The sequence below is a fragment of the Dicentrarchus labrax genome, unplaced genomic scaffold (assembly GCF_905237075.1).
Source record: "Dicentrarchus labrax unplaced genomic scaffold, dlabrax2021, whole genome shotgun sequence".
Lineage (NCBI taxonomy): Eukaryota > Metazoa > Chordata > Actinopteri > Moronidae > Dicentrarchus > Dicentrarchus labrax.
The window spans coordinates 12,816,108-12,829,419 of NW_026136711.1; the positions used below are offsets into that span (position 1 = coordinate 12,816,108).

Genomic DNA, 13,312 nt, shown 5'->3' on the forward strand with positions numbered 1-13,312 from the left:
TGCTTGTACTCCCCTCAGGCACAGAACAATGTATTTGCTCCTTCTCTACCTGATCTCTCTCTTTTTCAAATCCCGCTCTCGGTCATTCAATCTCAAGTAGCAAACAATTGAGGGCCTGTGTGTCGACGTCTGCCCAGCTGTGTAGACACAATGCCATGAAAAAATGCTTTCTCTTTAATGGGGAAGTGTAACGCTTGAAGTCTCTTAGGGAGGCTGGTCTGTGAGGATATTGGTGCCACTGGTGGGGGCCAGTAGCTACACTTTTGGGTGGAAACACAAGGGGAAATAAGGTGAGGAAAACGGTAAAGCAGCAGATAAATAATTTGTCATTATGGCAGCTGCTGACAATCATAGACTGGCAAGTCATTTCGCTGACAAGTGTATTGGTGGTTGGCGGGCATGGCGCAGTGTCATGGGACTATGACAGTGATGTATTGTCTACCCATCAGAGTGTGTGTTCATTTCTTGCAAACAATGGCGTTGCAGTGGAGCGCTGGTGTGTTTCACTGTGTTGTTTGCTGTTTAGTTTCACACTTTCAAAAAAGTGTAGTTGCTTTCTATAAACTTTTTGATCTTTATGAAGGATGATGATATGGTCTTGAAAATAATCACACCCTCTTCAACACTAAGTGTGTACATTTCTTATTTCCAGTGATGAAAACAGTTATTCAAGAATCGACAAAAGACTGTCTGTTATCATTACTTTTCATACAAAGTCACAGAAAAGCATCATTGAGACTTTAAGTTTTAGTGTCATTAATGATTTTGAGATGCTCCTAGTTGTCCAGCTCCAGTGGATGTTAATTGTAAAGGCGACATTTACAGTGACTCATGACCATAATGACTATAATTATGGACCACAAAGCCCCCACAGGTAAAGAGTGTTCCCTTTACACAAATGATAGGTTGCTATACAGTATTATTAAAGAATATGAATGTAATAAAGTGCAAAGACAAGAAGTAATGTCCAAGAGGAGTGGAGGCTCCTAAAAGCAACCAAGCATTTAAATTATACGCAGTGCAAAAGTTTGTGTTTTACTTCAGATACCCTTGGAAGTTACTAATGCAAGTTTTATAAACAACACTATCTGGCATGTTCTGCACACGTCTTGGCTGTATGAAAAAGGTTGTCCTTGCTGTCAGGCGTTGATTAGCCGTCCAGCGTGATGTGGACATGGCTGTCTCTGTGTCTCTGTGGGAGGTCGGCAGGACTTGATGGATGTCTCTCTTTTGAGATTGCGCAGCACCGCGGAGAGGGAGGAGGACCCAGCCCCTGTTATCAATTCACGCTGTGTTCCTTTCTGCTCTGCCTAAAATGGAGCAGGACCTCCCTACACAGCATGACTCCATCATTTTCTAGATAGAACTAAGGAGTGCATGAAGGAGAATAAGAAAAAGCACCTCTTCCATTTCTGATCCCCAAGCACCTTTTAAGCAAAAACCCACTTAGAACTTGCCTAAGTAGGGAGGGAGAAATCCCTTGATTTTCTACACAAGCACTGAATTTGAGGATAATCTTCAGTGCGTCGTTGCGGGATGCCTGTCTGACAGACTCTGGTTACCCTCTCTAAAAATACACACAGAAGCCTGGCAAAACAGACAAATGCACACATACACTCACATGTATTCATTTACAGCAACAGAAAAGCACCCAGAGACACTTTTGTACACAAACTCATTCCCCCACTCATTTTCTTTTGCACAAGCTCAATAAGACTGCAGGACGGTGAATCCTATTAGATATGAGAAAACAAAGAAGGGAACGGCTCATTGAGGAGGAAAAAACACGCTCTTGCTCCCTCTCCCTTTGCATATTTCTTCATGATTCTGGCAAGACCACTGGGAGATTGATGTGTCTGTCTTTTTCATACCTTCTGTGACTGCTCAGCGAGGCGCCGGGCTCCATGAAACCAGCCAAATTCCTAAATGATGAATGTACACTAGTGCGTCCGCTGGGAGAAGAAACAAATCTCATATCAGCTGAGAGAGAAGGTTGATATTGAAAATCATCTGGAATTTTGCCTGGCACGATATTGGAAATCTTTATTCTAATTGCATGAATGAATTGAATGTGCTGTTCTGATAAATCCTCTCTGCCACCAAGGGAATTGTATAAATGAAGCGTCACACATTCATTTGTGTGTTTACTGCATGTGTGTGTGTGTATGTGTTTTTGTCTGCCCGTAAGTCATTTTCACATTGCCTTATACTGTTGTTGATTGCTTGTTTACTCAAGCAAAAAATTTCACAGTCTTAACATATCACATAAATGAAACTCTGACAAGATCTTCCACCCACATATTACAACATATCAAATTGTCATAGGAGGAACATTTTTCAAAATATCTGTTACCATATGAAGGAATGAGAGACAGCATATCAGTATAGAAAATCATTTTTATTTCTCATAAGGCTGTCCTGTAATGTACTTTTATCTACTGGGGGATAACTGTTTGTTTCTCCATTGTGACTAATACTTTCTCACTGTCATTTTGAATAAATCACCTCTCTCTAGTGTGTGAGAGGGAGATCTACACAAGAAACAGTCAGGCAGTTGCCCGTGACTAACTGTCCGATTATGGTCCGAGTCTTTCTGCTACTGTTCCATGTCCCTACTGTATCCCAGTGGAAAGCTCAGGGGTAGTTGTTAGTGCTGCTTTCTTTTGTGAGGCAGTTCTATACAGTGTTTTCCTCATCTTTACAGAAACTACAAGCATTTTCTGGCTTAACCAAGGACATCGCTGAATGACGAAAAGTGACCAATACTTATTTTTATGACTCTGTTGTGGCTTTTTCCAATGCAAGCATACACTGCAGTCCTATACACACACACACACCATATTGGGACAACAGCCTCTCTCAGTATGAACTGCACTTATATTCAGTGGCTGATCAATATTCCACCACGGGGCTTGAGTGCCTAATAGAGTCTTAAATATATTTTTCAGCTTCTTGGATCTGTCATCTTATATGTTATGTATTTATATATGTATATATACACAAATTATCTTACATACACATAAAAGAGGTGCTCATGAATTTACATCGGGCATGCCCTCGAACAAAGTCAAAATGTCCATCATGAAGGATGAAAGCGAGGCCATGAGGACGGACCGTAAAGCCTCTCAAAGATTCTTCATTAACTCATTATAGGCTGCTAGTGGCCTTAGTCACAGAAAATCCAGTGTTTTTCAACCAAATCTCCTCAGTGTAGTCACAGCAAGCTGTCCTGCTGGGGTAGCGAGTCAAATACAAATGCCTTCAACACGGAAATAAAAGAATATCAAGGTAATTTCCTTCCTTGTGCCCTCAGTTCCGCATTTATGTTCGGGTCCATGTAAGCTCCTCAACCGATTTACCTTCAGACAGGGGGCGAATGTCTATCAAATAATGTTTTAACAACCTCTAAATAACCCCTGCTAAGCTGTTTCAGTTTTTGAGGGGGGAGACGGAGTGAGGGAAACAGAGAGAGAGTAGGTCGGAAACTGGCCACAGCTGTGTGGAAGAGGAGAGTCACCAACATGAGGCTCATTGATCAAACAGAGGATTAGTCTGGTTTCAAATCCTTGGCACCACACGAGCAAAGCTGTTTTATCTGGGTGGATATCCTTTCTGTGGTCGCAGGTAATCCAGTCAGTAGCCGTGGATGTAATAGTTTTAGTCCGTTCGGTGGGAAGAGAAAGGGTAGATGAGGGGAAGAGCCTGGCACGCAGCCCTGCGATGGGAGCTCTCTGTTAGGTCCTGGGATGAATCTGCAACACAGAGGAGGAAGAGGAGAGGAGAGAAAACACACATACACTTAGATAGAACAAAGGCATACAAGTGTGCGAGGATTAGACCCAGAGGAATTGCTCCGTTCGCGTGTTTCAAAAACAAGGGGAGTCTTTTGAACTGTGGAGGCTTTGTACAGCCCTGTCTCACCTCCTGGTTCCTGCTGCTACTAAAAACAGACAGCTTATACGAGTGGAAACAGCACTGAAAATGGAGGTGTGTTTGGCATTTATAGGTAGGCTATACCGGGATATATCAGGAAAGCTCTTTGTACAGAAATATCATGGTGTGTTTCCATGCTGTGTACGTCTGCTTCACAAATTGACACTCTGGCATATTTTTGACTTTATCTTAGACCGTTTTAGCCACATCCCTTTGCCCAACCCCCCCAGTTTGCACCTTCATACCAAGCCAGCCAATCATAACTGAGCATTTTCCTCCAACCCGATAAAATGACTTTGGCATTGCTAAATGGGATCAGGGCACCCGCTGTGGAGTCTGAGCTGTCTCTCCGTGACTCTGGTTCAGGGACTCTTATTCAGCCTCAGTTGCAGACCTGGACACATTTCAATGGTACATTGTGCAACCTTGAGACTGCTATTGAATGTCCTGCTTTTCAGCATCCTGCTCAACCTGAAGCTCAATAAAAACTGTGTGCACGATGTCTACCACAGTTAAAGCAGTTGGGTTCCTTGCCCTCTTATGACTGTCTGTGCAGCAAAAGCATGTTTTCCAGAATATTTCTTTACCACACTTTCATCACATTTTTCAGTTATTTCACTGCTTTTAAGATTGTACAGAGAAGAAACCTGAAGTCGCCTGCACACCGTGGGGCCAATTAGAAACCCCATAATCCTGTTCAACTAAGAAATACAGTCATGACATTTCCAGGAGGCTTGGCAGGTGGTAGCCAGGTGTGTGGATTTGATTGTGGAGGGGGCTGCTTGGGACTCTGTCAGATGTATTACACAGAGAGTCTCAGAGCTCCAATGTGTCGGACATGCTAGCCAAATGATTTTATTAACCATTTTCTGAGAGTATAATTATGTGCACCTGTATTCACCTACTGTATTGTGTGTTATTTTGAGATTATGCTTCAGAGAACAAAGCAGAGGAGGAGACTCTCAGGCGTTATAATTTGGCTATAATTTAGCATCAACATCATTGAGTATGTCTGAAAACATAATGCATTGCAGTTATATTGTTGGTAGACAGTAGTTGATTTGACAGAATAAACTGATAAACAACAAACAGTCTTCATCTTCGTTATTTAGCAAAACTCTGCCAATGGGGTGAATGTGTGAAATCAACTTACTGTTTTCAGTCCTTTTAGTGTTTGTTAGTTAGCTAGCAGAACCCTTAGTATCTAGAAAAAGATTTAAATACATTCTGATACCTAAAGGAGTAAATAGAGTAATTATTGATTGATCATTATCATTTGTATCTAGAATCAAATCTAGATCCAGACGCATAATAGTAATAACATTTAAACTAAACTAAAATAACAAATTCACATTGCACAGCCTTTGCAAAGGAATCTGCTGAGTATTTTCTACAGAAGGTCTGTCTTGAAGATACTGATGCCAGAGAGTCCCTGAAAAACGGGAAGCATCAAAAGAAAGAAGTAGAACCCCATTGGATGACTTCTTTTAAAAGAAAATTCATTTTTTTAACTTGTTAATACAGATGTCAGATAAGCTGTCGCACAGCCCCATGTTAAGGAAATATTTAGTAGCTCAGATGTATTCTCCCTTGCTGACTACATCATGCCTATTTGGGTAATTGCATTGCAGCTGTTCCTCTGTGGGCTCTGAACGTTCTAATTCTCAATTTTTTTCATGTTGATTCCTCCTCCAGGTCTTGTCACAGTGTCTCTCTTTGTACAGATTTGATCCTTTTTCCCTATGATCCTTAAACACAGTAATCCTCTGGGCTCATCTTTCCAGCATTTGCATCTGTATCATCTATTGTAGGACGACATATCAAAATGTTGGAGCAGAGAATGACCTCTGCCAGAGCAAGAGCAGTAACAGGTTACACATTTTACGGCTCACTCTCTATCTAAGACACAATCCACCAGAGGTTTGTTAGTGGGAGAACAGGGGTTGTATGCAAATACTGTCATTTCAACCCACATGCATGTGTGTGTGACTAAAAGTGTCCTCTGTTCTTTTTTGTCCTCTGTCTCTTCAAATGAAAAGTGCAGCAGGTAGCAGCGGATTGCTTAAGGATTTCCTGCCTATCCCATCTTTGCTGGCAACTAAGCTGTCTGCATTCTAATTTGCTGGCCGCATTAAATTGCAATTTACTCAGACTTCAGTTAGTAAAAGGAGCCAAGGACAATTGCCTTAGCAAAAGAATTTAGTGCAAACACAGCCTACCCTTTCCCCCTTTCTCGTTTAGTGCTGAACAAATCAATCATGCCAGCTCAGAAACCTCTTCAAACAGCACTAAAGAGCACCCTCTAAAAACAGAAGACTCCAGACAACAAAATACATCAAGATCCATTTAATGTGACATTGACAATGGAAAAAGCAAAGAAAATGGATATAAATTAATCAGTAGCACTTGGAATGAACTCCTCCACCCTAAACCTGTATAATAAAAATGTCAACAATCTGGCCATTCTTGGCAGCTCGGATTGCATCTCTCAGTTTATAACCTCATACCTTTCAAACAAGTATTTGATTATTAATCTCAAATGAAACACTGTTAAATATGCCATATGTGTATGATTGTGTGTTTGTTTTCATGATGACATTATTCAGGACTGGAGGAGGAGGAGAAGTGTTGTCAAGCTCAGTGGTGGAACAGATGATTTCTCTGTGAAGTTGAACTGTATGTTGCATGGCCGCTTGGAGTTCATTTTTATCAACTGCAGAGTGCGGCCTCCCGATTTGACAAATTAGATGGTGATGCATCTGCTGGCAGGTCACTTTTGCTCTGAAACTGTCTCACAGATGGGCTACATCCTGTCACAGTGTGTTATTTTGCTTGAAATAGTGCCCTCTGCTTCTTTTAATAACGCACACTGTTAAGTGTGAAAGATGTTCGGGTATCCACTTGAGTACAGTGCTTAGCACTCACTAATCTGAACAATTACATACCCCATAGTGGAAATGCTATTGCACATTTGCACAGTTAAAACAACTTCTTTACATAAGTGGTTATGTTGAAGTGTGAAATGACTAAATAAGTCATTAAAATTCATTGAATGGCAGATGAGGCTTGTATTACGTATGTATGACATTCTTGCCTTAATACTGATGACAAATTCATATTCAATCTAGCACACTAACAGTGAGGTTATCAAATGAACGTGATTCTTTTCACTATTATCAAAAGCAGGGAAGAAGAGCGAGTGGGAGAAAATATGTTTTCATTACAGCCTCTCTCATTCTGCCTGTCTCTTAAGGTGTATAATTGTTTTGGAGGGAGCAGAAAATGGCTTGATCTATTTAGCAAGTGGAGCGGGTAATGCAGATCTATGGTGGGCGAGTGTTTTGGAAGGTTCTCCCCCAGCCTTGCTCTCACTGTGACTTCCACAAACAAAAGGGCCTGCCTTGTCTGCTGCTACAGAACAGGCAATGAAGGGCTCCCTCTCTGAAAGACATAAAGAAAGAAAAGAAGAAACATGGATGTCAGGCACTGGCTTTGCTTGGCTTCTTACTTTTCATGCCAATTTGTTTTAATGAAAGATAGTGATGAAGTCTGTGTGCAGGTGAACGTGTGTGTGTGTGTGTGTGTGTGTGTGTGTGTGTCTGCCTCATCGTGCTTCACTGACACTTTTCAGAGCAAAATGAAAGCCAGCAGGTGAAATAACATAGCTGAGAGTTCCAAAAAGAAAAAAAACAATGCCATGTTGTGGGCTTACTGGCTAGTTACGGTACAAACACAAATGAGTCAATTTGGCCTGAGAGGCAGGTGAATGAGGAATGTTGATTAAAAAAGAGCAGAGTGCAGGATAAAAGGCCTTTCATGTAGCCTGTGGGCTATGCTGTGTGCTGATAGCTGTTTCAACAAGACCCTCGGAGGGGGATCAGGATATCAAGTGGCCTCTGATAAGAAGCCACACAACGAAAAGGGAAGAGGCTTTGCCTGTGGGTCTCGTGCACACATGTGAGTGTACACACACAAACACAGACATATCAAACACATCAAAACATGTGCGTTCATACACAACTAGGAGCACACACACAGAGAGGAGCAAGTAGCATGTCACAGATTAGTGACTAATGGGATTGGCAGAGCGGTGTAAGGCACTGTAATCAAACCCACACAGTGGCCGATAGCAAAAACAGGACATGGAACAAAGGAGGCAATGAAAGGAAGAGGGACTGATCCTGCCATTACACACTGTTCACAGACAGCAGGGCTCTGCTAAGGGGTGGACCTGACTCTCTCTCTGTGTGTGTGTGTGTGTGTGTGTGTGTTTCTACAGAACTCTGTGAGCGAGCTGCTGCAGTGTTTTAGCGTCTTTACCCATCTACGTACTGACTGATAAATTTTCGTGATACATGTGCCACCGTTTATAGGAAAATGCAGCAACTTACTTTCTATTTATGCATGCACTGCCTGTGCTGGGTGATAAATATTTACAGTGGGTGGCGATGCGTTCAGTATTTGTGTCACGCCTGCCTAATCATGCACAGCATGTAAACACACACTTGATTATTTCGCACTGAGTATTTGGGTTAATGAGAAGTCATTGAACATGAGTTGGCCCCACTCCTACCGCCCGACACTCAAGTGCATTACAGTGATGTGTGTGTGTGAGAGAGAGAGAGACGGGAAAACAAAAGCAAACAACAGCTTGAGAAAAAGACTAACCTTTACAGAAGCAAGAATGCAGCTCAATTTCTGTTGACGCATCCTCTGCATTTTGCTTCCGGAAGCTAAAAAGGGGAGTATGGCTGGGTGTTCTGCAAAGAGAGGGTCAAGAAAAAAGGACATATGTGTATTGGGTAGAAAAGCAGCTTCGGGCCTGTCTTTTTGGCCCTCTTCTCTTAAGGCTCTGATAATAGTTTACCTAAGCCATTTTACTCATAAATATGTATTAATGCTCATTCTCCATTTGTGTGCAGAAGTGCACAATCTTGATTAATGTATCTCAAGATATTAAATAAAATATAATATGTCCCATCTTATATAAAGACAATCATGATTTTAATTTAGTTATCTGAAATTGTGCAAAGGACATAATTGAGAATTAGAGATGCATTCTTTAAAGTGAACCAAGCACTATGCCTTACCTTGACAGGATGGCAAGGCCCCGTTCGATCAACTTCTTTCTGAAACTTTTGGGACTGTGGTGGCTGTGAAGGGGCCCAGTGAAAGCTTTATGTCTATCTGTTGGCATATAAATCTGCAGAACAACCTTGGGAAGCCCCGTGTGGTCTAACCTTCACTGGCTGTTCCCTCTTTCCCTACCATCACATTAGTCTCTGCTTCTATTCAAAGTCATTGTCACCAAGCACTAAGAGTAGACGAGGGTTTGCTGATCGCGAGCAGGTGGGGGGGCGAGTCAATTAAATGAATACAAATCGGGTGATCAACCTGTCACAGAGTGCTGGACTGGACTGGCTTCGAAGGCTTAACTCCCTTCATTATTTTTGCATGCCACATTCGGAGTCAGTTTACAGAGCCGAGAGGCAGTGAAGAAGCAGAGTGCCCGTTAACTTTATCTCTGAGAGGAGTGTAGCCTGAGGCAGAGCCCACCTGTTTGTTTACTGCCTGCTTTATGTTTGTTCTTTACTACTATGGGCCTTTAGATTGGTTGCTTACACCGAACTGATTCCACCTTGTTATACAGAGGGCACAGATGTGCTGTGCTTTCTGAGTATTCTCTATACAGTGTGATTTGTGCAGTGCACACCCTTTTTTACCCACAGGTTTGAGACTTTGCATGTTTGATTGTTAAATGACAGAAGATTAATTAAAAATGAGGCAGGTAGTTGGCAGAGAAGCTTAAAGCGTTTAATCAAAGTATCCAAACACAGCTTCTTGATTTTTCAGTCCAGGGAGAAAGGTTGAATAGTAAAGTGAAATCTGTCTGGCATTTGGGCATATTGTGTTTGAAGATGGTGTGTGCCCGTGTGCATGTGTGGATGTGTGTGCAGGTATGTGAATGCTTGTGTTAAATGTGCATTTACAGTACATACAGAAAAGGCATATACGTGTCTTGTACATGTGAGTGTGCGTCTGTGCATTGCGAGTGTAGGTCTGTGAATGCATGTACAAACATTTGTGCTTAAGTGTGCGTGTGAATGTGTGTGAGGTCTCACTCTTGTGGTCTTGATTTTGTTCCCAGAGGAGCACATCCATCCAGAGTTGTCAGGCAGAGTCTTACACTCTTCTCCCTCCAGACATGGTTCCATCTCACACCACCATTTCCCAATTACAATGGACGCTGGGGAAGGTGAGCACAGATACATAACGAAAACAGGTTAGTTTATCGCAAACACGCGCACACACACACCTTTACTTATGTATGCACACAGCACAGATGCCAAAACGAATCCTGATGATACTGACACAAGAGAAAAGAAGTGGAAAAAGACTGTAATGTAACAAATACATAGATAAAAATGCAAGCAGGGGGCATAATTAAAATTAGCCTTACATGGGCATTAAAGATAAAACAAATAATAACATACAATTAAAAACATGAGGTGTAACCAGAGTTTAAAATGTAGGCAGGATGATTACAAAAAGTTAAACATATGCAGAAACCTCCCACGCAAACACATTTTGTGTACATATTCTACACACACTGGCACACTTGTATATGTGCATGCATACACGCAAGCACCCACACACTTTATTATGAGCAACTCCAGAGGAACATCCAGCCAAGTCCCTAAATGAATGTTTTTCCTTCTCTCCGGCTTCAGAGCAATTGTATCGTTGCTGCATGGGTACTTTTGCTGTTGACAATAATGTCTTATACCAACAGAAATTAATCATTATTTTGTTTTGATATGGCTACATTGCATGTAGGGGAGCAATCTCATTTTTAATCAAAACTAATTGCCTCTCATTAACATCGACTGAATTCTTCCTCCAGCTATCTGACAAAAACAAATATGTTCTCATCTTCTCATCAAGATCTCCCCTCCTTCCTTTCCTCTTTCTCTACGCATGTCTGTGGGTGTGCTGTATGTGTGTGTGCATCTGAAAAATCTGAAAATATGTTTTAGGTGATAGATGATACCAAAAATACACCTTTTATGATATGTGAGTCATCCCTTAAGAAAAAATAAACGTTGGTTACTTAATTAACTTACCAAAGTCCATATGTTCAGTAAATAACATGATAAAATGTGCTCCCTTGCTCCTCCACATCCATATAATTGTGATGTTTTTCAGATGAACACCTGAGCAAGGTGTATATGATAAAAGTTGTGAAACAGTTTCCTAAAAGTAACATGACTTAGATGCTTCAAAGATATTGTATACCAACAAGATTACTGAACGTAATCCCACTGTAAACAGGAAACTAAAGTATTTTACTAGTGGACTGTTTGTAGTTCATCCCCAGACTGATGAACAGCTCCTGTCTGTGTGGTCTACATTAAACAGTGGACATCCATCATGATGCCGGTGATCTGCATAGTTAGTTGCACTTTACTAGTTAACTAACTAGCCTGCTAACATTAATGGTCAATGGTTGATAAACATTCAACGGTAATTTAAATGCTTTTCTTCCAATTTAGTCTGTGTAAAGGGCTGAAATTCATGTTAAAGTAAGGTACCCCTTTTAGTTAGGTCTGGGATAAGATCAGGAGACTGAGAGAGAAAGAAAGAGAGAAGGCAGATAGAGGAAGAGCAGGCACTGCCCATTGTGCTCAACACAAATAAACAGTGTCAGAATCCAATTCAAACTATGTCATCACCACAGAGATATATTATGTTCTTTGGTAATTACAGTGGAACTTATAGGCTCAATTTAACAACAAACCACCAATCATAATTATACTGTAATGATATAGTATTATTGTATAAATATAGCATTGTATAGCACACATTTTGCCTACTGTATGTACTGTTCGAGACACATTTCTATGAAGTCCAAAATGATACTCACAAAGATGAAAGAAAGAAAGTGTATATAATTTTACTAAATTACAGCATTATGATAGGGTTATGATGTGTTTTGGGTTAGGTGTGTGCTGAAGTAGGGTACTGGCACCTTGTTTAATCCAATTAAGACACTGCTTGTAACAGTGTTTATATCAGACAAGCGAAAAAACACACAAAAATAAATGTTATATATTTTTCTAGCGTTTTGTTCTTTTTAAAAATCCTTATGTCTTGCAGCTGTCTTTGAATGAAATCACAACCCACAAATTCAAACCATTCTAGTTTAAGTAAATTATGATTTATTTATTAACCCTGATGTGTGAAGAGCTTTGTTGTTTTTCACACTCCTCCTCCTCCTTAGTTTTCTGACACCAAACGTGACAAGTTCTGAGCAGTTTTGCAGATGATAAATCATCTTTTTCCACAACTGTTTTTTTCCAATGTTTTCATAAAATTTGCTGTTTAAATCTTAAAACGCCCTTTTTTCTTTTATCATGTTGACATAAAAAGGATGTGAAGGTCAAATGACCTGGTGAATGCAATGAGTTAAACCACTATCATTTTATTTTCCAAACCCATTTTTTGAACCGTTCGGAAAAAACAAAATTTCCCCCCCAGCATGGGTTGCCAAGGTTACAGTCCAACCACCAATCAATTGTGAGTATAAGCAACATGTCGTCGCCAACTGATGGAAGAAAACTGTTAAAGTGCAGTCTCTCTCTCTCTCACACACATACACAAATATATAGCAGAAAAAGACTGAATACCCCACTGCTGTTCAGTGAACTTGATGCATTTCCTGACTTCCTCCTTTGCCTCTCTCTCCATGAGCCCTCAGGATACTCAATGCCAGAATGAGAGCATCCACTAACAGGCTGTGAACCCGCCCTTTGGCTTCCCCCATGGCTGTTTACCTTACCCACTAATTACCACATGTTGGTCCATCATCCACTGTGCTCTCTCTATCTTATTTTTTCCTCCCTCTGTCTTCAAATGTAGGCTAAATATGTATTTCACACCATTAATCATGTTTACATTGAGCTGTGTTTTAGGTGCAACACCATAACTATGCAGGAAGTCCTCGTTAGGCGGCAAATTATGACGAGGCTTGAGGAGATGTGTTTAATCAGCTCTATAGAGTGATGATGATGTGCTGCCACTCTGTTAAGCCTCTTTCTTCTCGCTACGGAGCGAGGGGGAATGGAGGAGTTGTGTTTCATTATACCACCAACCATGGAGGATTTATATGCAACAATGTGAATGCAGAATTCACTTGAAATTGAAAATGGTGAAGTAATACCTGCAGAGAAAAAGTCAATTCCTTCAAATGGAACCAGAGAAAAAGCAGGAAAAGGGAGAGAAAAGTGAAGCAAACACGAGGCAGGAGATTTAAACGCTGCATCACGCGTGTTGCTAAATCATGAGAGCCGCTTGGCATGAAAGTTGAATATTAACTGTA

The 13,312-nt window shown here is 41.0% G+C and overlaps 1 protein-coding gene across 4 annotated transcripts in view; it reads right to left on the reverse strand.

The window, feature by feature from the left end:
• Positions 1–2,379: 2,379 nt before the first annotated feature.
• Positions 2,380–13,312, reverse strand: part of LOC127371589 (chemokine-like protein TAFA-1) — a 101,281-nt gene continuing 90,348 nt past the window's right edge. Inside the window, exons 4-6 of one of the 4 annotated variants that reach the window (XR_007886419.1) lie at positions 10,056–10,180; positions 8,602–8,693; positions 2,380–3,752 (exon numbers count right to left, since the gene is read on the reverse strand). Coding sequence is in view for 1 of the 4 variants with exons in the window: in XM_051414470.1 (XP_051270430.1) it covers positions 3,735–3,752; positions 10,056–10,180 (143 nt within the window). In the remaining 3 variants the exon portion in view is untranslated. Of the gene's footprint in view, positions 3,753–6,263; positions 7,375–8,601; positions 10,181–13,312 lie in introns of those variants that run through there. The other 3 variants (XR_007886420.1, XM_051414470.1, XR_007886418.1) reach the window with 3 other exon arrangements.